This window comes from Mastomys coucha, unplaced genomic scaffold (assembly GCF_008632895.1).
Source record: "Mastomys coucha isolate ucsf_1 unplaced genomic scaffold, UCSF_Mcou_1 pScaffold21, whole genome shotgun sequence".
NCBI classification, from domain to species: domain Eukaryota; kingdom Metazoa; phylum Chordata; class Mammalia; order Rodentia; family Muridae; genus Mastomys; species Mastomys coucha.
Genome location: NW_022196904.1, coordinates 156,488,051 through 156,512,720, shown reverse-complemented (window position 1 = coordinate 156,512,720; position 24,670 = coordinate 156,488,051). Strand labels below are relative to the sequence as shown.

The following is a 24,670-nucleotide window of genomic DNA, read 5'->3' as shown; positions in this document are numbered from 1 at the left end:
CCACCAGCACCAGCACCAGCACCACCAGCACCAGCACCAGCACCAGCACCAACACCAGCATCACCACCACGGCTCCTCCATGTTTTTGACCATCCCCCTTCTTCCACGCCCTCAGTCTGCCTCCGGAGCCCCCCACCCTGTCTTTTTCCCTCAGTGCCCAGCGCCCCCTCTCTTTCCCTCTTGGTCTCTTCACTGTCCAGCACTTTTCCCAACCAAACCTCTACCTCTTGGGGGGGGGGGGGGGGGCGGGGCCTCTCTTGGGTCATGGTGGGCTCTTGTTCCCTTCTTGTGGGACAGACTTTGACCTCTGGCTGTCACCTGGATCCTGGGTGCACGCAAGCCTGCTTGGGGTGGAGGTTCTCCTCTGGTGTCCTCACTAGCCCCTTCCTCACACTTCTTTTCACCCTTTCATTCCAAGCACACATCTAGTTAAACCGTCTGAATTCCCGCCTGGAGGGGCCACGAGAAGAAATGTTAGGACCACACTCACTTGCCAAGGCTTTAACTTTAATTCCTATATTGACTTCAATGTAAGAATTCCTTTAATTCCTACATTGACTTCAATTTCTGAAGTTTCCCAACTATGGTTTTAAATGCTTTCTTGACCAAAGAGGCCTGATGAGGTGGGGGAGGGGGAAAGGTGGAAGGCTGTTTCCCTTTTTAAATTTCCAGTCACTCTCTAAAACACAGGCTGCAATGCTTTTCCGCCTCCAAAACCTGCTCAGAACCACTCTGCGCATGGCCACTAGGACCCCTCACCTGAGTTGCTAAACTTTTAAACCTGCTATTGCCACGGAGTCCTTGGTTCAGTTCTCGGTGGATCAGAGCCATTGAGTTTCTTATCAAGTGCTGTATTCCACGCAATCCTCTTTAGAAACCTTTTGCTTAATAAGCTCAGCCCAGAGGCATACACAGCCTCAACTGCAAACTAGGCGTCCAGGAGTGCCCCCGGGGGAAGGCTGCACACAAAGCCCGACTTCAGACCAGCAGGGTTAACTTTAATTATTGCAAATCTGTCATGGCTGCCAAGTCCTCCCTTGTGTTCCTATTATTATCTGGGAACCTTGCCGGCCAGTGGCTTTGTTTCAAGTGGAAGTCTCTGGGCTTTGATTCCCTCAGGGGGCGCTTCCAGCCGAGGTGAATGCAGGTGGGCCTATGCAGTAGTGTATTTACTTCCCGGGGAGCTGGCGGTGCGCAGGGAGGCATGCAAGTGGGTCTGGAGGGGTTCCAGGTCTGTATACAATACATCCTCAGCGGTCCTGTTCTTACCCTTCCTTCTTCCTTCTGCCCAGAGGACCTTGTTAGCCTTGGCCAGGTTATGAAAGCTGGCAAGGCAAGTGGGACAGGCTAAGCATTTGTTTTCTGGTAAGTCAGGCCTCTGTCCTGCCGGCACCTTTGGCCTCGTTTTGTTCAAGGTTACCAGCGGCACCGGATGTGTGCGTGGGGTGGCGTCTAAACTTTCTCTAGGTGATGGCTTTTAATAGAGTTACCTTAGGTTTTGGGTAGCGCTTTTGCGTTTCCAAAACTGGTTCTCATGCATTCGTTATCTCATTGGATTTCCGCAGGCTGGAAGGAGGGTTCCTCTTTCATGGTGAAAAATTTCCAAAGCTCAGATCCATAAGCAAGTTGGTCAGCTTTGCAGGATTACCGAATAGAGAACAAGGTCATCGGCTCCATAGCCCAAAGACTTTTCCGTGCTCACGCAGACATTGTAATGTCTCACTAGTAACCCGAAGTTTGTTGGGTAAAGGGACAGTTTGTTATCTGTGATGTCATCTCTGCAGAAAAGAGGTGGTAAGGGGCTGGTTTTCCCTCTGCGTCTTTCAAGGTTGTAACTTTTGAGAATCGCCGGCCCCTCCCCCCCACCTTTGCTCCCAGTGTGTTCCCAAGGGAAACATAGTAAAAAGGTGACAACCATTTAGCTCTTAGGCTAACGTCACCCGTGTCCTCCTCCAGGACTGGAGAGATTGCTCCAGTTAGGTTAAGAATACTTTTCTCTTGCACAGGGTGTGAGTTCAGTTCCCAGAAACCACATGGTGGCCTGCAGCTATGCATGACTCAGTCCTGGGAGATCTAATGACCTCGCTTGATCTCTGCAGGTACCAGGCACACACATACACGAAAGCAAAATGCTCATTCACATAAAATAATTTTTTCTTTTTTTTTGGTTTATCGAGACAGGGTTTCTCTGTGTAGCCCTGGCTGTCCTGGAACTCACTCTGTAGACTAGGCTAGCCTCAAACTCAGAAATCCGCCTGCCTCTGTCTCCCAAGTGCTGGGATTAAAGGCGTGCACCACCACCGCCCGGCCATAAAATAAGTTTTTAAAAAACAAAAAGTACTCCTCCAAGTAGGAACTGGGGTGGGATCAGCAACATGCCATGAGTAATGTTCCCACGGAGGACCTGGGACAGGAAATGGCTGCTACTAGCATGGGGTTTTCAACCAAGGCTGAGCTGCATTCCTCTTCTAACTTCAGAACTAAAGACTTTATAACTATCCAATATTTTGCTTTTTAACCAGGCTCTGGGAGGCTGGGATTTAAAATGATTAAAGATAGGATATGGGGTAGTTCAGAGAAAAAAGTAAGAAAGGAAATTTTTTCTTTTTTTTTTTTTAATTTTTTTAAAATTTATTTTATGGGTATGAGTACACTGTAGCTATACATATGGCTGTGAGCTATCATGTGTGTGGCTGCTGGGAATTGAACTCAGGACTTCTACCAGCCCCGCTTGCTCTGCGTAATTCACTGTAGCTGTCTTCAGATGCACCAGAAGAGGGCGTCAGATTTTTATTACAGGTGGTTGTGAGCCACCATGTGGTTGCTGGGATTTGAACTCAGGACCTTCGGAAGAGCAGTCAGTGCTCTTACCCACTGAGCCATCTCACCAGCCCATTTTTTTTTTCTTTTCCTTTTCTTCAAGGCTCCCTGTGTAGCTCTGGCTGTCTTGGAACTCACTCTGTAGACCAAACTGGCCTCAAACTTAGAGATCCACCTGCCTCTCAAGTACTGGGATTAAAGGTATGTGCCACCACTACCTGGCAGGAAAGTAAATCTTAATTCTCCTGCATGCATAGGGAGGCATGGGTAGGCTGGTAAATGGGAAGCTCCTCTGGGGCCAATAGATGCGATTGCTTCTTCTCTCTTAGGCCCTTTTTATCCCAAAGCTACACAAAATGAAGTCTGGCAGCAGCCAGCCCCTTGAACCATCTGATCTGTTATTTCGGTCTCCTCAGACATTTGTTGACTGCTCACTATGATTCAGACGCTTAGGAATCCAGTGCTGAGGAAGCACTGAGATTTTGATGTTTGCTGTGTTCTCCTTAAATCTTTTATCCCGTTTCCCTGTTGACTGCTTTTCTCCCATTCCGGGCTCACCTCTAGTTCTCTAATTCTGATGATTTGCATAATTTTTTTTTTTTTAATGGCAACTCACTGCAATAGATGAGTTTCTGATATAACGACCCCTTCCCATCTTTTCCAGTTCCCATTCTTTTTCAGGACAGGGACCCCCCCCCCATCTTCATTCATCAATTCTGCATGACCCCCCTTAGGGCCCTTCTTGCCAGGCCAGTGATTGTAGAGCTATATGAATCCCATGGAAATGCTGGCCTTCTGATTGCATTTGCTTTAAAAAAGAATGTCCTGTTAGTGAGTCCTCTGACTTAACTGCTTTTTCTTTTTTCCCCCCTGACTCCCTGATGACTACTGGTTTCTTTGGGGATATCTGTGTTCTGTGATGAGACTGACCTCACTTCTAGCTCAAAGAGAAGCCATTTCAGTTAGTGTGAACTCAAGGAATCGAACTGAGAATTCTGGGACCAAGGGGTTCTCTTCTTTGCAGGGCTTGGTGACTTGAGGTTGTGAGGCTCCAAGCTTCATCATGATGAAACTTTTAGGGACCACTGTTGGCAAAACCCAAGGGGAATATGAACAATGGACCCAGGATGTGCTATGGATTCGGAATAAAACTGTGTCTGAATCAATCCTACCACTGAACCAGTGTATGGAACAAGCCAATGAACTCTAATACCTACTTTTGTTCTTGTTTGAGACAGGGTCTGGCTATATGGCTCTGGTTGGCTTAGAATTCACAGAGCTCCACCCGCCTCTGCCTCCTAAGTGCCGGAATGAAAGGAACGCTAGAACGCTAGACTATGCCCAGCCCTAAAACAGAGTTTTGAAAATATCTATTTGAAATTTTCTGCTCCTTAAAAAAGCTTACCGAGTCAGATATATCTGTAGCCCAGGATTCCGCATGGTATTCCGCAGTATCTGCTCCCTGACACCCATTACTAGGTTGTAGGTATTCCTTGGTGTTGGTCACCTTTGTATTCAGGGAGGGACTGGCCATCCTGAGCAGCAAGTAGCTTTCTTTACCTTTTTCCCAGACAGATGACAAATATGTGTATTGTTGTGATTTTTAAATATGTTTTCATTTTTTTGGGGGGGGGTTGGTTTTTTGAGACAGGATTTCTCTGTATAGCCTTGGCTCTCCTGGAACTCACTCTGCTGACCAGGCTGGCCTCGAACTCAGAAATCCACCTGCCTCTGCATCCCAAGTGCTGGGATTAAAGGCATGCGCACCACTGCCGGTCAAAGATCAAGGTTTTTTTTGTTTTTTGTTTTTTTCAAGACAGGGTTTCTCTGTATAGCCCTGGCTGTCCTGGAACTCACTCTGTAGACCAGGCTGGCTTAAACTTTTTTTTTTTAAAGATTTATTTTATTTATTTTATGTGTATGAGTACACTGTAGCTGTACAGATGGCTGTGAGCAATCATGTGTGTGGCTGCTGGGAATTGAACTCAGGACCTTTGCCAGCCCCGGTCGCTCCGGTGTAATTTGCTGCAGCTGTTTTCAGACGCACCAGAAGGGGACGTCCGATCTCATTATGGGTGGTTGTGAGCCACCATGTGGTTGCTGGGATCCAAACTCAGGACCTTCGGAAGAGCAATCAGTGCTCTTACCTGCTGAGCCATCTCGCCAGCCCTGGCCTAAACTTTTTTATGTTTAAAAAATTATTTGAGGTGGGATGCTTGAGATGGCTCAGAGGTTAAGTGTGTGTGCTGCTCCTGCAGAGGACCTGGGGTTATTTCCCAGTGTTCACTGGGAACTCCTAACCACCTGGAACTCCAGCTCCAGGGGAACCTGATGCTTCTAACCTGAGCTCACATACTCATGGGATATGCTCTTCTCACATACACACAATTGAAAACAAATATTAATAAAACAAAAACACACAAAAAAACCAAAACCAACTTTGCCATGCCCATTGAGGAGGTAGAGATGAACTGCTTTCTCCCTGAACTTGATTTGCTGAACTTGGTTTGCTTTTAGAGACTAGAATATGGAGGAACAGAGGGATGCATGACTTCATTATAAAAGACATTCCTGTTTTTGCCTTTCAGTGCACATGTTCCTGAGGGAAATCAACTCCATAAAAATGGTCAAGTCCCCTAGGGAAAGGACCAGTGGGAGAAAACCCAAGGCCACCCACCATAACCAGCCTCAGCTTTCCAGAGCTAAGAATGAGCCAGGAGGCGGCTCAGGTAAGAACTACTGTGGCCAAGCTCTTGAAGACACCACGTGCAAAACTCCAAAACTGCTCAGGTTAGCCAGAGTGCCCAACTTATGAGCTAGCTACTAATCCCAGTCAGGTGCATACAAGTGTTCACATTTACATCCTTAGGTGCAGTGACATGTGTTCTCTGAAGGAGGGAGAATGAAACATTTCAGGGGATTCCATCTGAGTTTTTCTTTGGGGCAGTGCTTCTCAACCTGTGGGTGGAGACCCTTTTGTGGGTTAACCAACCCTTTCTTTCATAAGGGTCATGTATCAGATATCCTGCATATCAGATATTTAAAATTCATAACAGTAGCAAAATTATAGCTATGAAGTAGCGACAAAATGGTTAAGGGTCAACACAACATGAGGAATTGTCCTAAAGGGTCCCAACCTTAGAAAGATTCAGAAGCGCTGTTCTAGGGCTTGTCCAAAACAAAAGGGCTGTCACGGACAGTCAGGAGTCTTGTTTTCAGAAGGTACCTTATTTGCGCCAGGCCTAGGAATGGCTAAAATGCCTCTCTCCCCTAACTCCATGTATTTAGAATACATATTCAGATTAAGGGCCAAACAACGTCTTTGTTTATGCTAGTTTAAATAAGTGCAGCCAGCAAGCCATTATTTTTTCCAATGTCTTCCTTCAAAATAAGGTTATTCATGTCCGATGGTATGTGTGAACATTTCAGGATTGACAACTGAGAATTCTACCCCGACCAGAAAGATTAGACACTGCTAAGGGCCACTCTGGAAGGCACTGCTTGACTAGGGCCATTCCAACCAGGGTCTCCAAAGCTTCATAGCACTTGAGTTGTCAGAGTCACAAACAGCAGTGGCACAGGCAAGCATTTTGCTATTTTATTTATTTATTTATTTATTTATTTATTTATTTTTGAGACATGGTCTCATTGTGTAGATCTGGCTGTCCTAGAACTTGCTCTGTAGACTAGGCTGGCCTTAAACTTAGAGATTCACCTGTCTCTGTCTTTCGAGTGCTGGGAATAAAGGTGTACATCAATAACCCCATTTGTTTATCATTCTTTTTTTGTTTGTTTGTTTTTCGAGACAGGGTTTCTCTGTGTAGCCCTGGCTGTCCTGGAATTCACTCTGTAGACCAGGCTGGCCTCGAACTCAGAAATCCACCTGCTTCTGCCTCTGCCTCCCAAGTGCTGGGATTAAAGGCATGCGCCACCACCACCCGGCTCCTTGTCATTCTTATTCCATCTTTAGTATTAGTTAGGGTCATGAGTTGTACGAAAATATATAATTTAATTCTCAAATCATAGCTTTGTTTTTCTTTTTCCTAAAATTTACCATAAAAAGAATCAAAAGCATATATTTTGTAGCACACAGAAGACACAACGTTCTGGAATGAAGGCAGAGATATTAGCCTTGTATAAAAACCACCTTATCCCAGAGAAAAAGGAGGCAGTGAGAGCAAGGGTACAGGAAACCAGCAAATGTCCTGGGAGAACGGCTCCCACTCCAGAGAATGTGCTGTCAGTGCTGTGTGGCCGGGTGGCCTGGACTGTCTGTCTCGTCCAACTGCCCCCTGGGTAAAGGTGAGCTCACTCGGCTTAACAGAAGCAACAATGCAGAAATAACTAGACGACACACGGTCCGGCAGCGCAGGAGAGGCTGGAGAGGCTGCGGAGTGACCCATCTATTCCCAGATTCCCGGGAGCACGAGGTGAGGCTTCCTGTAAGACTGTCTCTCACAGATGGATTGGAAAACACTTCACTTTCTGGAGTTTAATCTTTTCTTCTCACCAAAGGGATGAGTGAAATTCACTTGGAGCAGGCTGCTGGACGGTGCTCCACTCTTCCGGCCACCATTCGAGTTTATCTTAGGAATTCAAACATAGGTCAGAAGAAGTCCCGTTCTGGGAGGACAGTGGCCGGCCACTCAGCAGAGGCAGCTTAGACCTTGCTTGTACAGCACTGTGGAAAATACTTTAATAAATACAATTTACCCACCCCACCCCAGTCCCTGGCATGGCCAAAATGGCCCACAGTTCACTTGGGTATCATTCTGTGGTCATAGACCCCCAAGTTTCCGGAGCACTGGATGGGCAGGGACTGTGGAGTCAGTCTTGGGTGGCTGCTGTCGACGTACCAGCGAGTCCTTCCAGGTAGTGGGGCCCCAGTCATCACAGGCAAAGGTGTTTTTCTTTTTTTTCAGCTGCCCTGTGACAACTGGGTTTCACATTTCCTGAAACTAGACCTGTGGAAAGAGTCCCTGCAATGAGACAGAGGGAGAGAGAGAGAGAGAGAGAGAGAGAGAGAGAGAGAGAGAGAGAGAGAGAGAGAGAATACAGAAGGATTGATTAGCCTTTTAAAGAGATGGTTGGGAGAAAATTATGAACCAGAAAGCTACTGGTCTTGGGGAGCTTAGTAAATAAAAGAAGACCTGAGACCCATTCATACAGTTCACCCTCCCAAGCCCATAACCCCCACCACCACCACCCCAGCTACATTGGGTGGACTTGGAAATCCACTGGCACAAAGCCAATAATAAGGGGCTTGGAGAGGTCAGGGGAAGGTTTGGGCTGAGTGCAAACCACAGATTAGCTGGAGGCCTGCCTCCAGGCCCTCAGTGCATGCTGAGGTGTCTGCTTTCTGCCAAGCGCAGCTGAGCAAGCTGGATTTGTGGTGCCCCCCCCCATGATCTCTGATGCCCATAAAGAGTCTACGCTGGTCCCCCTTCTTACCTCTTCTGACTGTCAATCCTGAATATGGGCTTGTAGAGCTCTGGGATTTTCCGCTCAATCATGGGCCTGAGGCTGTCCCTCAGCTTGTTGTAGTTCTTCTTCAGTTCCTGCTGGTACTCCCGCTGCTCTGCAGTAATGAGCCGCCTGTTCTTCTCTACCGCCTCACCGCATCTGAGGGAGAGAGAGGGAGAGGAGGTGGCACATCCTCAGCGTTTGTGCTTTAGTGACAGGGAAAACAGTAACAATCAGTCTGCTATTGTCTAAATGTTTCCTTAAGAAGGCACAGAGCTCAAGCGCTGGCTGTCAGCTGATGGGCACTGGGGATGTGACTGCGTCATGGGGCTGTGGACCCCATCCACAGGCTAGTCCTTTGATAGGGTCCTAGTCTGATGGGCAACTGGGAAGAAGCAGGAGGCAGCACCTCAGTGAAGGGAGTGAGTCCTTGAGATGACCTTGGGAGTACATCTTGTCTTCAGCCTCATCATCCCCCCCCCCCCTTTTTTTTATACCCTGGCCACTGTGAGACGAACAGCTGAAAACAAACTCCCGACCATGCTGTCCTGCCGAAGCAATGGATCCCAACTGATCATAGACTGAAACCCCAGAGACTATGAGCCAAGTAAATCTTTACTCCTGGCAAATGATTTCAGTCACCACGATGTAAAGTTTAGAACCACAACCTCTAATATGTGTGTGTGTGTGTGTGCTTGAGCAGTGTATATAAACATGTGTGATAGGCATATGCCTGTGCTAGCACTCACAGGTCAAAGGAGGACAGGAGGTAGCCCCCTCTATCATATCTGCCTTATCCCTTTGAGCAAGGTCTCTTACTGAGCCCAGGGATTATGATTTTTGCTGTGGCAGCCCAGCAAACCTTAGGGATACCAGTCTTTCAGTCTCCCCTTACCCTCATTACTGGGGCTATGGGAAGGTGTGGGACCATGCCCTGCTTGTTACAGGAGGGCTGGGATGGGAACTCAGGTCCTTATGTGTGTGCAGCAAGTGCACTTTCCCACTGAGCCATCACTGCTGCCCCACTAGGAGTGTTTTCAACCCCGGTGAGCTATCAGAGCTTTCAAGAAGTGGACGGTTAGGCCCTGCTTCAGAGTCAGAACTGTGGGATTCTGCCTAAACTGGCCGTTCAGCTCAGAGCCTTGAAGAAAGCTAATTTACTTGGGCTAATGGGCTTGGAAAAATGATGCCCAGAGAGGTGGAATACAAACTTGCTATGAGCACAAGGCCTTTAATGAGAAAGCTGTTTTGCAAAATTGAAATCTGATGTTTGTACCACACCAGGCATTAAACTAAGAACCATCCCTGATTATTTAACTCCTGAGGCATCAGGAACCTATAGAAAGTCCCCCCCCACCAACTTTCTTAGGGTACATGTCCAGCCCACAGGAGGGCAATTCCTGCCTAAGATGAGTTTGTGAGAGAAACGCCAAGCCCAAATTTACAGATTCAAAAAATGAGGAAAGTGTTGAGTAAGAAAGAGAGAGAAGCCATAAGCCCAGTGAGGCATGTGCCTTTCTTTAATCCTAGCACTGGGGAGGCAGAGGCACGAAGATCTCCAGGAGCTGGAGGGCAGCCAGGTCTACACAGGGAGACCCTGACCCCCCAAGAGAAAAGGAATAAGAGATAACAGAACAAAGTAAGAAAAAACTCAAACAAGTGAGGGTAGTCAGAGAACCCTCATCAGAACAACTCATCAAATAGTAACAGAGGAGAGATGGAGAGAAATCAATAAATAGGTTAACCACTGGGAACCAACAAGAATGGTAATGATAACTGCCCAGAGCTGGAAACAGGGCCGACGGCCCCACTGAACAGACTACAGCTCACCCCTCCATGGCAGAACTGCAGAGTGTTAACTTAACACAAAGAAAAATCCTCAAACCCTGTGCTTATCTGACTTTTGGGACCAAATAACTGCGTTCTGATTCGGCCTCAACTCCAGAAATCTTCCATCCATAACTGCTCCTCCAGGCATAGAGCACGGGGACAGAGCGTGTCCAAGGGAGTGGGGTAGGGTGAGCCAGAAGAGCAGAGAAGCTCACTGCACCAGATTACCGTTTTCTTGTTAGTCACTACAGGTGAGATGAAGGGCAAAGAGCTGTGCTTGTGCCCATGAGCAAGCATGTGTGTGCATGTGCGTGTTCGTGTGTGTGTATGCGCGAGCGTGCATAAGAAGCTGCACTTGGCTCAAATTTCTTCTTAGCACCCTAACTCAGCTATCCTTAGGGTGTGACAGGAGACCCAAGGTCACAGGGGTCATCCACTGCTAACTTGATTCCTAGAAACCTCATGCCATTTAACACTGTCTCCCCTGAAAGCATAGGGAACTGTTTCCACATACACCATGCACATCAAGTAAGTTCTTTTTTTTTTTTTTTTAAACCCAAACCCTCTTAAAAACCACCAAATTTACACTTTGTTGCCTGACTCTGAGGCATTGTATGCACTGCTGGGGCAGTGGCTACATATTCCTGTAAAGGTGCCTTGAATATGGCTATCTCTAATTCAAATACAAAAAGTAAAATTTAAGTCACTTAATCCTTCTAAAACTTATTTATTTTATTTTACTTAACCTCTTAAAGTCATTTATTTTTAATTGTGTGTGTGTGTGTGTGTGTGTACGTGTGTGCTTGCTTATACATACACATGACTTCAAGTGCCTGAAAGAGGCCAGAGGTGTTGGGTCTTTCTGGAGCTGGCTTTACTTGCCTTTGCCTCCCAAGTGCTAGGATTAAAATCATGTGCCACACCTGGCTTATGGCTTCGCTCTCTTTCTAACTCTGCACTTTCCTCATTTTTTGAATCTATAAGTTTGGCTTAGGTTCACAGTGGTGGCGCACACCTTTAATTCCAGCACTTGGGAGGCAGAGGCACGTGGATTTCTGAGTTCTAGGCCAGCCTGGTCTACAGAGTGAGTTCCAGGGCAGCCAGGGCTACACAGAGAAACCCTGTCTCGAAAAAACCAAAAACTGAAAACCAAAACCAAAACAGAAAAGTTTGGCTTGTCGTTTCTCTCACTAACTCATCTTAGGCAGGAATTGTCTCCTGTGTGGGTGGCTGTGCCCCCTAAGAAAGTGTGTGCTTGGAGTGGCAGGCAGTTGTGAGCAGTATGGGTGCTTGGGGCCAAACTCAGGTTTCTTGAAAAAGAACAGTACAGACATTTAACTGTGGAACCATCTTTCCAACCCCCCAAATCACTTAATACTTACAATTTGTTAATTGTATTTGTATGTGTGGTGTGTATGGTGTATGCACATGTGTATGCAGGTACATGTGTAGAAGCCAGAGGAAAACATCAGGATTTTTCTTGAGACAGGATCTCTCTCTCTTTTTTTTTTTTTTGGTTTTTCGAGACAGGGTTTCTCTGTATAGCCCTGGCTGTCCTGGAACTCACTCTGTAGACCAGGCTGACCTCAAACTCAGAAATCTGCCTGCCTCTTCTTCCCAAGTGCTGGGATTAAAGGTGTGCACCATCACCGCCTGGCCGAGACAGGGTCTCTTTACTGACTCTGGAACTTGGCTGGTGACCAGCAAACCCCATGCCATTGCCCTGTGTCTGCCCAACCCCTCTGCTGGGGTCATGAGTGCATGCACAGTGATGTTAAGGTTTTTATGTAGGTAGCAGGGATTTGAACTCAAGTCCTCGTGCTTGCACAACATGGGCTCTTATCCACTGAGCCATCTCCCAAGCCCCAAGTCTCTGTAGGAATGAGAACAATCAGATTAAGTGAGAGAAAATACAGAAACAACTGCAGTGCCTCCGATGGTCTTGTGAGTCCGGGAGAGGAGGGAGGAGATGTGTGACGTTTGTCTGTCTGCGTTTATGGGCCTTTCAGGCATTTCCTCTTAGGAAGGGCAGAGAAGACTTTGTCCTTACTTAGCAGCCATCGGAAGAGTGCCAAGAGGACAGAGTGCTGACTGCTGCATGCCAGGCTGCCAGGCCTTCCGGCCGAGTCTCGTCAGCTCCAGCTGAGTCAGAAGCCACTGTCCTGGGGCAGGGGAAGCCACTACAGACTTGGCCAAGGGCGTGTTAACAGAGCCATCCTTACAGGAAGACTGGCTGGGTCTCCTTGGAGCACTGGGATATCTACCAGCCTCTTGGGAAGCTGAGGAGACAGAGCTCACTGAAGGGGATGCCCAGCAGGAGGCCACCCCATCTGCCAGCGAGTCGCCTCTGCCACCTGGAAGCAAGCACTTGACACTGTTGTCCATGTTCTCAAACAGTGACAGCTTCCTCATTGGTCTTGGAAGCAAGCAATCGAGTGGGAGAGGGAAGCTTCAGCCACTGCTTTGAGGGGAACTTACATGTCCTCACACTCATTTTAAACATAAAGCTTGATGAGCTGCCATTTCTGACCTGTCTGGAATGAAGAAAAGGGAGGTTAACTGTGGTTGCTGGAAGCATTTTATCTATGGCCTTTCTACGTTAGGATGTCACCTCTCCACACCGGTGGGTGGGACAGAGTGTATGCTGGATCAGGTGGCAAGCGGGCATGGACAGCTGGTTCAGAACGGCTGTTTGAGCATACATGCCCAGCAGGGACTGGCTAGGGCACTTCAACTTCGTGGAGTCTTGGTGAGGGTTCACTGATGGGACTGAGCAATCCAGCAGAGGGACTTGGTGTGAACCCTAAAAGTGCCCCTTCTCTCAGCAAACTTCCTATTCTGTTGATATTCTTCTACCTAGGGCTAATGTGGCTCTCATTCTTCCCATCCTGGCCTGCTCTTGAGCTGGCCATGGAGGCAGTAGAACTGGCATTCCTGATTGAGTCTGACAGCCATGCCATCTTCCTGACAGTCATGGCTCCCTCTCACCATCATCTTTCTTCTTCCACCTGGATATTTGAGACAAATAGTAGGTGACATTTTTCCATAAAGCCTATCCCAGCCCATAATGGACCTGCCCTTTCTGATCTATGGATTCCTGTATCTGGAATGTTCTTAGAGTTCTCAGTACATGCTGCACACTGTGTTGCTACTCAGTAATGTAATGCTTCATCCTATCATCACTGACACAGGAATGCGCAGACCTAATACCCAGAGCAGACAACTCTTACTACACACCCAAGGGGCTCCGTGAGTCCAGCAAGGCCTGCCCATTGTAAGCCTTCAAGCATAATGAGTTTTAAATGAAAAGATACTGTGAAAAAAAGTCCTCCTAAATAATTAGCCAAATATTTTTCTAAAAACCTTTGCTACAAAAATATCTATTATTAAGCTGGGCATGACGGCACACACTTTTAATCCCAACACTCCAGAGCCAGAGGCAGGGGGATCTCTAAATTTGAGGATAGCTATTTAACACAAGGAGTCCCAGGCTAGTCAGAGGTACATCGTGGGACACTGTCTCAGAAAGAAGGAGTGAGTGAGGGAGAGAGAGACAGAGAGACAGAAAGAGAGAGAGACAGACAGACAGAGACAAAGACAGACAGAACAAAAGCCAATAAAGTACCATGTAGTAAAGAAAATGTACCTTGCGGCAGAATTGCTATCAAAAAGGATATACCAACATTACTAGATGCCATCTACTGTATATACCCATTTCCAAATATCTGTGCTTCATTGCAGGGAGAAGTGTTCTCACACAGCAAAGTTGGGCGTTTCTCCAGAAAGCTTGTGATGAGGCACTATTTCCACCTTCGCCCGACAGCAGCCCTCTAGGGTTGTCACTAAATTGGGCAAACTAACTTTTAGCCTCCTTTCTCCCTGCCCACCCTGCAAGACTATTCCTGTCCCTAGACGCTGCACCAAGGTTCTGGATATAAAGGCAGTTGGTACATTTGACATTTTTCTCTCTTATAAGTGAAGTGGTATCATACCCCATCTCATCATCATTTTCTTTCAGGGTCACTGAAGACTTGAGGGAACTCTCTGTGTTGCAGAAATCACACGCCTCTGCCCAAAGAGCCGTTTTCTTGTCTGGGCAGAAGCAGCTGCCCTTAAGGCCAGCTGCACACTCAGGAGGGCAGAGGAGGCTGGCCTCGCATGGGAACGTGTCTTTGCAAAAGCTCAGTTTTAGAACTTTCCCTAGTTTTAGGCTTCTAAAGTAAGCCACTGTATGATTTGCAGAACTACCTACTATAAAATGCAAACAGCTTGGACTTAGTGTGTCAGTGACTACTGGCCCAGACAGAAGCAGAGCTGGCCAAGAGTCAGAAGACCTGCTGTCACGCAACCCTGCTGCAACGCAACCCTGCTGCCAACTGGCTGTGTGGCCATCAGTAAATTCATCTCCCATCCCCAAACCTGCCATGCCTCGTGTGTAAGGCAGAGATGATGATATCTGCCTTGCAACACGACAGTGAGGTCCAGTGCCACGGCAGCCATGACACAGCCTGCACAAGAAGTGTTAGTTTCTTAGTGGTAGTACAGGCACTGTTGCTCTACTATCCTGGACCTTATTGTTCAGCGTGTGTGTGTGTGTGTGTGTGTGTATGTGTGTGTGTGTGTGTGTATGTGTGTGTGTGTGTACATCGCAAGCATCTATCAGGGTTCTTAAACCCGAGTAGATGATCTAGTAGCTCTGAGTGGTTGGGATGCGTTTCTTTTTGTTTTTGTAGCGGTGGGGATGCGTGTTGGGCCTCATGCGTGTTGGGCAAACAACTCCAGTATCGACCAGTGCTCCCACACTGCCACGCTCCAGTGTTCACCACCTCCCTTCTTACCGCATTATGAACTCCTTGAAGCATAACCTCAGCTTGTTGTGATGTCGGTAGAGCTTTGGGTCAGCTGGAATTTCAGCCAAGAACACTTGGGCCACCTCCAGTGGTCCCTGATGGAGAAAGCGAAACACAAGATGGACTTGGAATGAAAATTCAATTACTTGGGAGAGAGAGAATGTGGGGGAGGGCTCCTTACTTCGAACATTTAATTTTGTAGCTTGTTTCACTAAAACAAAAAGCTGAGGGAGGTCTTGAATTTCTCAGGAAATTGATTCCTGAGGAGGACCCAGAGCTTCGGGAGAATCCTGACTGGTCTAAGTGCATCTTCTCAATCCAGTGCTAACCCTACAGCTTTCCCTTCATACCACAAGGTAATGAATGTGACGGCAGCAAAGGCTACTACTGTGTGTGGCTCCTCTAAAGCAAGGGCTACCTCTTATCTATCCGAGCACATCTGCTTCTCTGGTGGCCCCAGCGGAAGAATCATTTAATGTAAACCATGGTTTGAGCCAGAGAATTCACAGGCCATCTGCAGTCTACGGCTGTGATAGAAAACAGCTTCTGTTGTCCTCACTGGATGGGGGCTCACAAAAGCAAAAGCAAAAAACCCTACTAATGTTTTTCTAACCTTGGACATATAATAGTCTTTCTCCTGCTTGCTACCTTTGATCTCCCTAAGTTGAACAGACTTAGAGTGTCTGCAGGGCATCCTCAGGTGGAGAAGGTGCTGGCTGGGAAGGACCATGGTTAGTGATTTTTTTGGGTGTGGTGATGCGAAGAGGCAGCATCAAGGGGCCCAGTAGACTGACAGCACGGACGGGGCTTGTCCTTCCATCAGAGACAGGCTTAGTTCCATGCCAAACTAGGGTGTGATGGCTAGAACAGGAATGGAAACACTAATCTTGTCAGAGTGGCCTGAGAACCCAGTCCCAGATCAATCCTGTTGGTAAGGCACTTGCTATGTCAGGAATACCTACCTGGTACTTAACCGAGGAGATAGATGGTCTGGGCTTTTTCTTATCTCCACATACACATTCTTAGAATTAGTCCAAAGCTCTGCATATGGCTCTACCTATCCTGGACACAAATCAGCTCTCTGCACCAGGACTCTAGTCCTGGGTCATATTGCCAGATCTGGTCCCAAATTGGAGACTCTGAGAAAATGGTATTCCTTAAATAGAGTCTACTCCCTTCTAGAACTTTCTAAAGGAAGATTGCATGTGGACTGATTCCTCATCAACTCCTAAGAAGAATGTAGACCACATGAACCAAAAAACAAGCCCTGGCCAAGCTGCCATTAGTGAGTGATCCCTGCTCACCTGATTTACAGTGGCTCCTACAGAGCCCTGCAGCACCATCTGCAGCATCTTCGCATCAGGGGGCTCCTGGTGAGTGGCCACGGCTAGCTGCAGGGTCTTCTTCTTCATATCTTCAATGGCAACTTCAATTGGAGTCAAAATGAACTGAACAGGAGACAACAGTGTAGTTACAGTCCCTGGCAAGCCTGGAGCTCTGACAGGGAGGCCACCTGGATTTGAAGCAGCAGCTAAGGAATGGCTTTCGGGGTACTTTGGAATAATCTGAACAGGTCACCTAGAGATGGGCTTCACGTTTCTTGAGTACCTACATGTTCAGCATCCATACATGAGTTTCTCCTTTAAACAAATGACTGTCTGTCCTTTTCATTTTATTGTAAAAGGGGAATTTATAAGATTAAGTAACACAAAGTGTATTAAGTACTAAGGTATGAATTTGATCATAGTTATTTCTATATCCAAAACCCAACTTCTTTCTACACGGCTAGGTTGTTTGTTTTGTTTTGTTTTTCCTATATTGAACAAGTTACTCAGATTACAAGGGGAAAGCATGGCGGCCACAATTTTCTCTCCCACCATCACGTAAGCTTTCACATCTTTTGTGCCCTTTCCAGCTCACTATGATGGTGACACCTCATGAAGAGGGTGCTAAGTTCTGGTTCAGGGTCGGGTCCTTCCTGAATGTGATGGGTCAAATCCTGTTTTCCCCCCAATTCACGTTTAAATGCCTAGCCTCCGGGAGCTCAGAAGGTAACCTTATATATAGGTAGTTGAGTTAAACTGGGTTTGTTAGGGAAGACCTAATTCACATAATTGGTGTCTTTAGGAGATGAGGAAATGAGGGCACATCGTGTATATAGCATGGATGAGATGAACAGACACTAGGAGAAGATGGCCTATGACGAGGCTAGAGGCAGGCCTGGGACAGATTCTCCCTCATCCCTCACAAGGAACCAACCTGCTAATTCCCTGAACTTGAGCTTCCGAGCCTCTAGAACTGTCAAGACAATACATTCTGTTGTTTATGCTATCCAGTTTGGGCCACTTTGTTACACAACCAGAGCAATGGAAAACACAGAGTAGCAGTTCTAGGGCATCATATATAGAGCTATAAGGACACTTTTATAAACAATGTATCTTGGTATTGTGCCTAGAATATCTCAGTGTTTAAAAGTCCAAAACAGTAAGCACCACACTGGATGCCTTCCCAACACTTTCTATCCACAGTCTCCAGGGCAAGCTTCTCTACCCTCTGTGACTCCTCCTCTCTGAGGAAGCTACATCACTCAACAGCGGTCTAGATGGCTGCTCTCCAGCCAGTTCAGCCCATGCAGCTCCTGCCCCATGGAGCCAATGGTTTCAAGTCCTCTACATGCTCACTGACTTGATTAGGCCTGTTAGAGTTGTTTTAATGAACAACGTATGAACTGATGAAGTAAGGGTGTGGAAAGAGAGCTGTTCCTATGAAGAGCAAGCTGGATGCTTGGGCGAGATGTCATGAAAGTGAGTTGCTATAAAAATTCCTGTCATATTAGGTATGCACAAGACAACTGTAAAAGAAGTTTTGGGCTAGGCTCATCAAGATGCAGAAGCCATCCGCTCACAGGTCAGTTCATAAGGGTTCTTAAGGCCTCATTCTGCATCGCAGAGAGCAGACTTGAACTGGGTGTGGTTTATACAAGAAAGACAATGTTGAGTTGTGATGAGTCAAGCCAGAATTAGAGAAGGCCGCAGTCCGGGATAAAGAGGTGGTGTACAAGTTAACACATTGGGATTTTAAGGAGAAAATGGAAGGTTGGTGCTATGCATAATTTTGAAGTTTGAGAGATCTTCTTGATAGATTCTATTAAAATGGGTTAAAGCCTTCCAATATGGCCTTTCTTGCCAACATTTTTATTAAGCGGTTGGAGCCAAGTGCCTCCTGCACAGCCACAGGAAGGATCTAGGGCCAGGAGCAGGTACAGCCACAGCTGTGCTCTTCCCACAGGGAGCACCACCAGTTCAGGGGGCTGCTTGTTTGAGTCCCTCTCCAGTAATTTATAAACGCCTGAAACACCTCCAGGCCTTTATATACTTTTTGTTTTCCACAGAAGGATGGGGCATAGTGTGAAGTATTTTGGTAAGCATGAATCTCTGAATCCAGTACCTAGCACTGAAGAAAAACACTGCATAAAATACAAAATTAAAATGCAGGCATTCATCTCTCCCTGGAAAGATGGTTCTGGACCTGTTCTCTCCAACTGTACTGAAATCTGAGGCTGCTCAGATGTTTGAATATGATGAAATATACCCCCAGATTCATGTACTGGGAGCCTGGTTTCCAACAGAAACATTTAACGTAACCTGTGGATGCATCTCTCATGAAGTGTAGAAGATGGGGCCTAGCTAGGTGGTATAGGTCCGTGGGAACACAGACCCTTGGAGCTGTATTTTTCCTTGGTCCCTTCTGTCTGTCAGCATTATTATCTGCTTCCTGGTTACTACGGTGTGGCTGAACAGCTCTGCCATGCCTTCTTCACCACAATGGATGAGACCTTGAAAACTGAGCTACGAGGAATCTGCCCCTAAGTTGTTTCCACCAGGCCTTTGGTCACAGCAGTGGGGAACACTCTATGGTGTAGCAGCAAATCCTTCAGACCCAATGGGCTGCTAAGACTGAGCATGCAACTGCTTTACTATATTTCTTCTTGTTTGTTTGTTTGTTAGAGACAGGGTTTCTCTCTGTGTAGCCCTTGGCTGTCCTGGAACTCTGAGGGCCAGGGTGACTTGAACCTGCCTCTGCCTCTCCAATGCTGGGATTAAAGGTGTGAGGCACCATGCTGGGCAACAGGTTCCTTTCTATCTGCTCAGAGAAGCTTAAATGTATGTGAAGCTTTTATTCTTTAAGGGGGAAATGACAAGGAGAACAATTCATATAGATTCTGTGTATATATAAAATTTCCCTTCAATATGCCCATTCAATAAAAAAGGCATGCTAACGGAACAGGAGTAGACAACTGGGACATACACTGCTGCCTCCACCCAGTGGCTCCAGAGAGCCTGCTGTCACTGGCTCAGGGGCCCCTGAAAGTAGCCTCGTGGCCAGAAGACAGTAGGAGGAACTGGAGCCACTGTGCTGTCTGACCTCACTCATCAAGGCCCCTAAGCTGAGTGTCTGACCTTTTTAGAAGCCTTGTTTCTCTTAGTCTTTGCTAGCTAGCCTGTGCTCAAAAATGATGCTTTTATTGTGGTAGGAGGGGGAAGGCCTAAGGAACCCTGGAGGGGTAAAGGTAATTCCCTGGATTCCTTTTTAGATGGCTTTGTTTTACATTCACCATTTAATAAAAGTCATGCTCTATTTAAAAAAAAAAAAGCCAATTCAAGGTTGGTTGATTCTATGGATACAAAACCTAAGAATATGAAGGGACAATTATATAGATATCTTATATAAGTTTATAATTAAAATAGAAACACTGTAACTAAATATGTAAACTATGCTATATAAACAACCTTAAAGAGCTAAATATTTAACACTTTTGTTTTTGTTTTTTTCCCGAGACAGGGTTTCTCTGTGTAGCTCTGGCTGTCCTGGAACTCACTCTGTAGACCAGGCTGGCCTCGAACTCAGAAATCCACCTGCCTCTTCCTCCTAAGTTCCAGGATTAAAGGCATGCACCACCACTGCCCGGTTTAACACTGTTTTGATAGGTATAACTAACTGAATGAGAATCCTTGGCCCCATGAGAGTGAGAAAATAACTTTGAGGCAATATTTGAAGGATATCTTTGCTCAGGCTAGACTCTACCACTCCATCTCCAGCCCTGGTTTATTCAAACAAGATCTTGCTAAATATTTTAGGTTGCCTTAGACTTGCTATGCAACCCAGGATGCTCTCAAACTCAAGATGCTCCTGCCTCAGCCTCTGGAGTACTGGGATTATAAGCATGTCCTCCCAGGGCTGGCACATGTGTTTCACTGGGTCTTACTATGTAGCGTTGGTTGGCTTGGAACTTGTTATATAAATAAGGCTGGCCTTGAATTCAGCATCTGCCCTTGAATCCTCAGTGCTGGGACTAAAGGTGAGCACCCCTGAGCCCAGCCCTTCTCTTTCCCTCCTTCCTTTTCTTTTTTCAGGTTTCCCTTCAGTCTCATGAGGTAGTGCTGGCGTGTAGGTCTGAGAGTTCATCCAGGCCCCCTTTCCCAGAGGTGTCCACTTCCCGTGGGCGGGGTGCGTTACCTCCTCTTTCTGGCTGACTCGGATCCTGGTCTTGATGTAGGGGAAGGCATGCATGGTGGTGAGCACGGTATTCCTGCGGTGTTGCTCGTGCAGCTCTCCCCGGGGCCTCCCCTCCAGGGTGAAGGGGGTGGTGTACATGAACCTCCGAAGGTTGAAATTCTTCTCGAAGTAGGTCACCCTGTCTTTCATCTCATACTCATCAAAGTAAGGCTCCACAAAAGTGATCTGTATGTAGGCCTGGGGGAAGGAAGAGGTGAGGAGACGGGAAGAGGTGAGCCACTCTGCCAAAGAGATGCATGGGGCCTTGGCAAGGCATGCTGGGACAGAGCCCAACACTCCTTTCCAATCTGGAAAACCACCAATGGCAAACACCTCAGGCTGGAGTTCAGAATCTGCCCTTTCTCCTCTCCACCCCTGGCAAAGAAAGGCCCTTGAGGCTGTGGAAGGGAACAGGCTAAAGGGAAGAGCCAGGTCCACCTGGGGCCCCTCTAGCACAGCGCAGTCATCCAAGTGCTGTCCCAAGGACGCAGATCTTCCTTTACTCAGCAGCCATAATGAGAGCCTGCTCTCTAGGTCGTGCAAATGCTTAGACGCAGGAAATGTATAGTAGCGAGTGTTTGCTAGGATGGAGTGGCTGGAATGTTCGAATGAGGACCAGGAGGGCAGGGCGCACGGCTGCTCTGAGAGCCAAGGCTCCTCGTGCAGCCAAATGCCGCCCGCACACCAGCCCCACTCGCACGTGTGTGCCCAGTACCTGTGTGGGCCTTTCCTTAGCTTGGTGTGCTTATTGCTGCCTTGAACCAGAGCAGCTGTGATCGCCCACATGAAGGAAGCGGGTAGGCTATTGTGGCGCGTTCCCTGCCGATGTCCACTTGCTGAGAGGAGGTGGAGTTGCTGCCCATAAATCACAGAGAGGGTTTCATGGTGGCGCAGGGGATTATGAGTGCCCATGCTCTGTAAATAACACCAATCAACTCATCGATTCACCAAGTTAGACTTGAAGAGAACCCTTTCTTTGCTCTGCTGTTGCCCTCGCTCTATGAGGTGAACAGAATCAGACTTCTCAGGAAAGTCACACAACACCAAGAGGAATGAATGAAATAATCAGCCTCAACAGGGCCATGCTTGAGGGCGCCGTTCTCAACCTGAGGGTCATGACCCCACTGGGGGTGTGGAACGACCCTTTCACTATCACAATTCATAACAGAAGCAAAATTATAGTTGTGAAGTAATTTTATGGTTGGGGTCATCACAATGTGAACTGTATTAAAGGGTCACAGCATTAGGACATTTGAGAACCACTGAGCTAGAGCAACATTGTTCATAATAAACGACTAGAAAAGAAAACGCCCAAGTGTCCCTCTAGTGGAGACACTAAGCAAAGTGTGGCACATCAACACAATGAATACTAAACATGAAAAGGCGGGAGTGATTTCAACTCTGTGAGTCATGGATGGGGTGGGCTGAGTAGAAGAAGCCAGCTTCAAAGGGCTGCATGTGCCACATACGCACCTCAAGAAAGGCAAGTCTACACAGATCGGGGACTACAGCTCAGCTTGGTGACCACTAAGGGCTGAATGTATTAGGGAGTGGTGGCAAAACAGACTGGGAAAACCTTTCAGAGGAACAGGGTGGTTTTCTACCTTGATTGTCAAGGTACTAAGTTATGTGTATGTATCAGAATGCATAAAATGACAAATCAGCGAATTACACACACACACACACACACACACACACACACACACGAGAGAGAGAGAGAGAGAGAGAGAGAGAAAGAGAGAGAGAGAGAGAGAGAGAGAGAGAGAGAGAGAGAGAGAAAGAAGGGGTGGGGTGGTTGTTAACAATGAAGAATTCTTTAAAAGCACAAGGAAAAGGATGGAAATGAGTAGTGTTTCAGGGTGGGACACTCACCCAGAGAGGAGGAAGGGCGGCTCGCTGACCTCACAGTGTAAATCACACAAATCACACTGAAATCTGGGTGTGACTCTGGGTTAGGATTCTCATTCCAAACTCCCAGCCTCCCCTGGGAAGTCTACAAGAGGGGAAGGCCCCAAAGCTAGGAAGGTTACTGGGGCTGTTCTGACCACTGGGCACACAGCCAACCTTATCTTCCAGGGACTTCAAACCTTTTTGTCTAATGCTTAGCATGACTGCCTCAGCTGGGGAACGTCTCTCGAGTAAGTGTTCGGACAAATGTAGAAAAACTTGTATTTGGCCAATCCCTCCCTATCAGGATCATCTTTCTGCAATCCTGGAAGACAGAACTTAGGGACCCACATGGAGAGGGCACTGAGGCCAGCCTTCCTCCCGACCTTGCATTCTGTGAATCCATTATTGTACAACTGCAATCAGAACTGTGGTACTGTTTTCAGGCCTTGAGCTTATCCTGATGAATTATCTAACCCAAGGGTGTCGTAAGAACTCCTAAATTTGTAGCCGGCTAGAAGCAGGGGCAGTGTGAGAGGTGTGAGGGCCCCAGCAGAGGCTCATGTTTGATACAAGGGCAGTCTTGAACTTGTGAAGTCACATGCTACAAGTGAGCTGTCAGCATTAGAACTGCACAGCCCTACCATCTCAGTGTGGGATGGAACACTGGTGTGGAACTGAGAACAACAAAGCCGGAGCGAGGCTCTGATCTTCCTCCATTACCACGGCAATCCTGAAAGTGGCTAGAAGGAATGCCTGTGGCCTAAAGAACGGGGCCACTAAGTATGGCCAGCCGCTGCATTTTTTTAGACATACACACATATATACACACAGGAACACACACGCATGCTCACATACACAGGTACACGCACATGCAGACACACACATGCACGCACACAGTTTGTATTTGTCACAAGTGTGCATGCATTTTTGGAGGCCAGAGAGGGAACTGATGCCATGCAGCGGGAGTTAAAGACTGACATGGGTGCAGGGAACCAAACGTGGGTCCTTTGCAAGAGCAGGAAGTACTCTTAACTGCTGAACGATCTCCCCAGGCCCAGAACTTGGAATTTTAAAACACGCTGTAAGTAGAGAGTTTAAACATTTTACAAAAATGCACCCGTGAGCCGTAGTAATGAAGGAGACTCGTGGGTGGAATCAGACCTCATGTTAGGGTAGCTGCTCCGCCATTAGCGTCATCTTGGAAAGTGGTCCAACCTTTCTGAGCCTCAACTTTCTTATCTTATAAAACAGAAACAACCAAACCGAGTCCTAAGGGCTGTAGGAGGATGACGAGAAATGATTTATGTAAACACAGAGCTGGTGTGTAGCCAGACTGAGATAACAGCAAGAGCCTGTCTCAGAAAAATCTGAATGGGAGGGGTGGGTAAAATGAGAACCCTGGCTTAGCTCCCCAGTACCCAGATAGAAGCCGCTGCATTGCACATGTACACCCCAATGCTGGGGTGGGGAGAGGTGGTAGGGACGGTAGATCCTGCTGTTTACTGGCCAAATAGGGAACCCCAGGTAGAAAAAAATAAGGTGGTTCATGATAGAGAAAGACACTTGATGCTAAACTCCAGCTTGCATATGTTGGCATGTATGGAAGAGTGAACCTGCAAACACACGTTACATACACTCCACTCATACATGTGTGTGCATCCTCCCCCCAAAAAATCCAAACCAAAACATGGTTACATTTGAAGGACTGGGGAGTCCAGACCCAGAATGCCATTTTCTCCTCTCAGGGTAGAGTCTGATGGCTGTTGTTAGGATATTTTCTCCATACCTTCTTAGGATCCAACTTGGTTTTATCCACAGGAGTAGAGTCTTTTATCACTTCCACAAACTCTGCACCAAAACACTGGCCATAAAATCCCTAGGGAAGAGAGGCCCAGGATATATAAAATTTATTTTGAAAGCTTGCAATTCTTTGGAACGAGCACAAGGCAGGATTTGTTGGTTATTGATAGTCCCCCTGAGCTAAGAAGCAAACCTAAGCACTTCCTAAACCAGAAATAAAAGTCTAAGGAGGTTCGGCATACTTAAATACCTAGGCATTCCCTTACAGTACTGATTCGTGCTCTCAAATTCAGCCAGTGTCATCTGATTTCTAGAGGCAGCTCCATAGGTAGGGCATGATTTACAGCTTGCATTTTGTACCCTGAAAATTTGGAGGGGCCAGACTTCCCATAATGTGACAAGCCATAGTGTGCAGGAGACAAGAAACACACTTCTAATCTTTCTTTGTTTTTTTTTTTTTT

General features: G+C 47.0%; 1 protein-coding gene across 2 annotated transcripts in view; it reads right to left on the bottom strand.

The window, feature by feature from the left end:
- Nucleotides 1–6,809: 6,809 nt before the first annotated feature.
- Nucleotides 6,810–24,670, bottom strand: part of Dock8 (dedicator of cytokinesis 8) — a 210,216-nt gene continuing 192,355 nt past the window's right edge. For both annotated transcript variants that reach the window (XM_031389985.1, XM_031389986.1), the window contains 6 exons: nt 24,196–24,285; nt 20,481–20,717; nt 16,268–16,411; nt 14,952–15,058; nt 8,272–8,442; nt 6,810–7,799 (listed from right to left, as the gene is read on the bottom strand). In XM_031389985.1, coding sequence (XP_031245845.1) covers nt 7,739–7,799; nt 8,272–8,442; nt 14,952–15,058; nt 16,268–16,411; nt 20,481–20,717; nt 24,196–24,285 — 810 coding nt within the window. In that variant the 3' untranslated portion in view covers nt 6,810–7,738. The remainder of the gene's footprint in view (nt 7,800–8,271; nt 8,443–14,951; nt 15,059–16,267; nt 16,412–20,480; nt 20,718–24,195; nt 24,286–24,670) is intronic.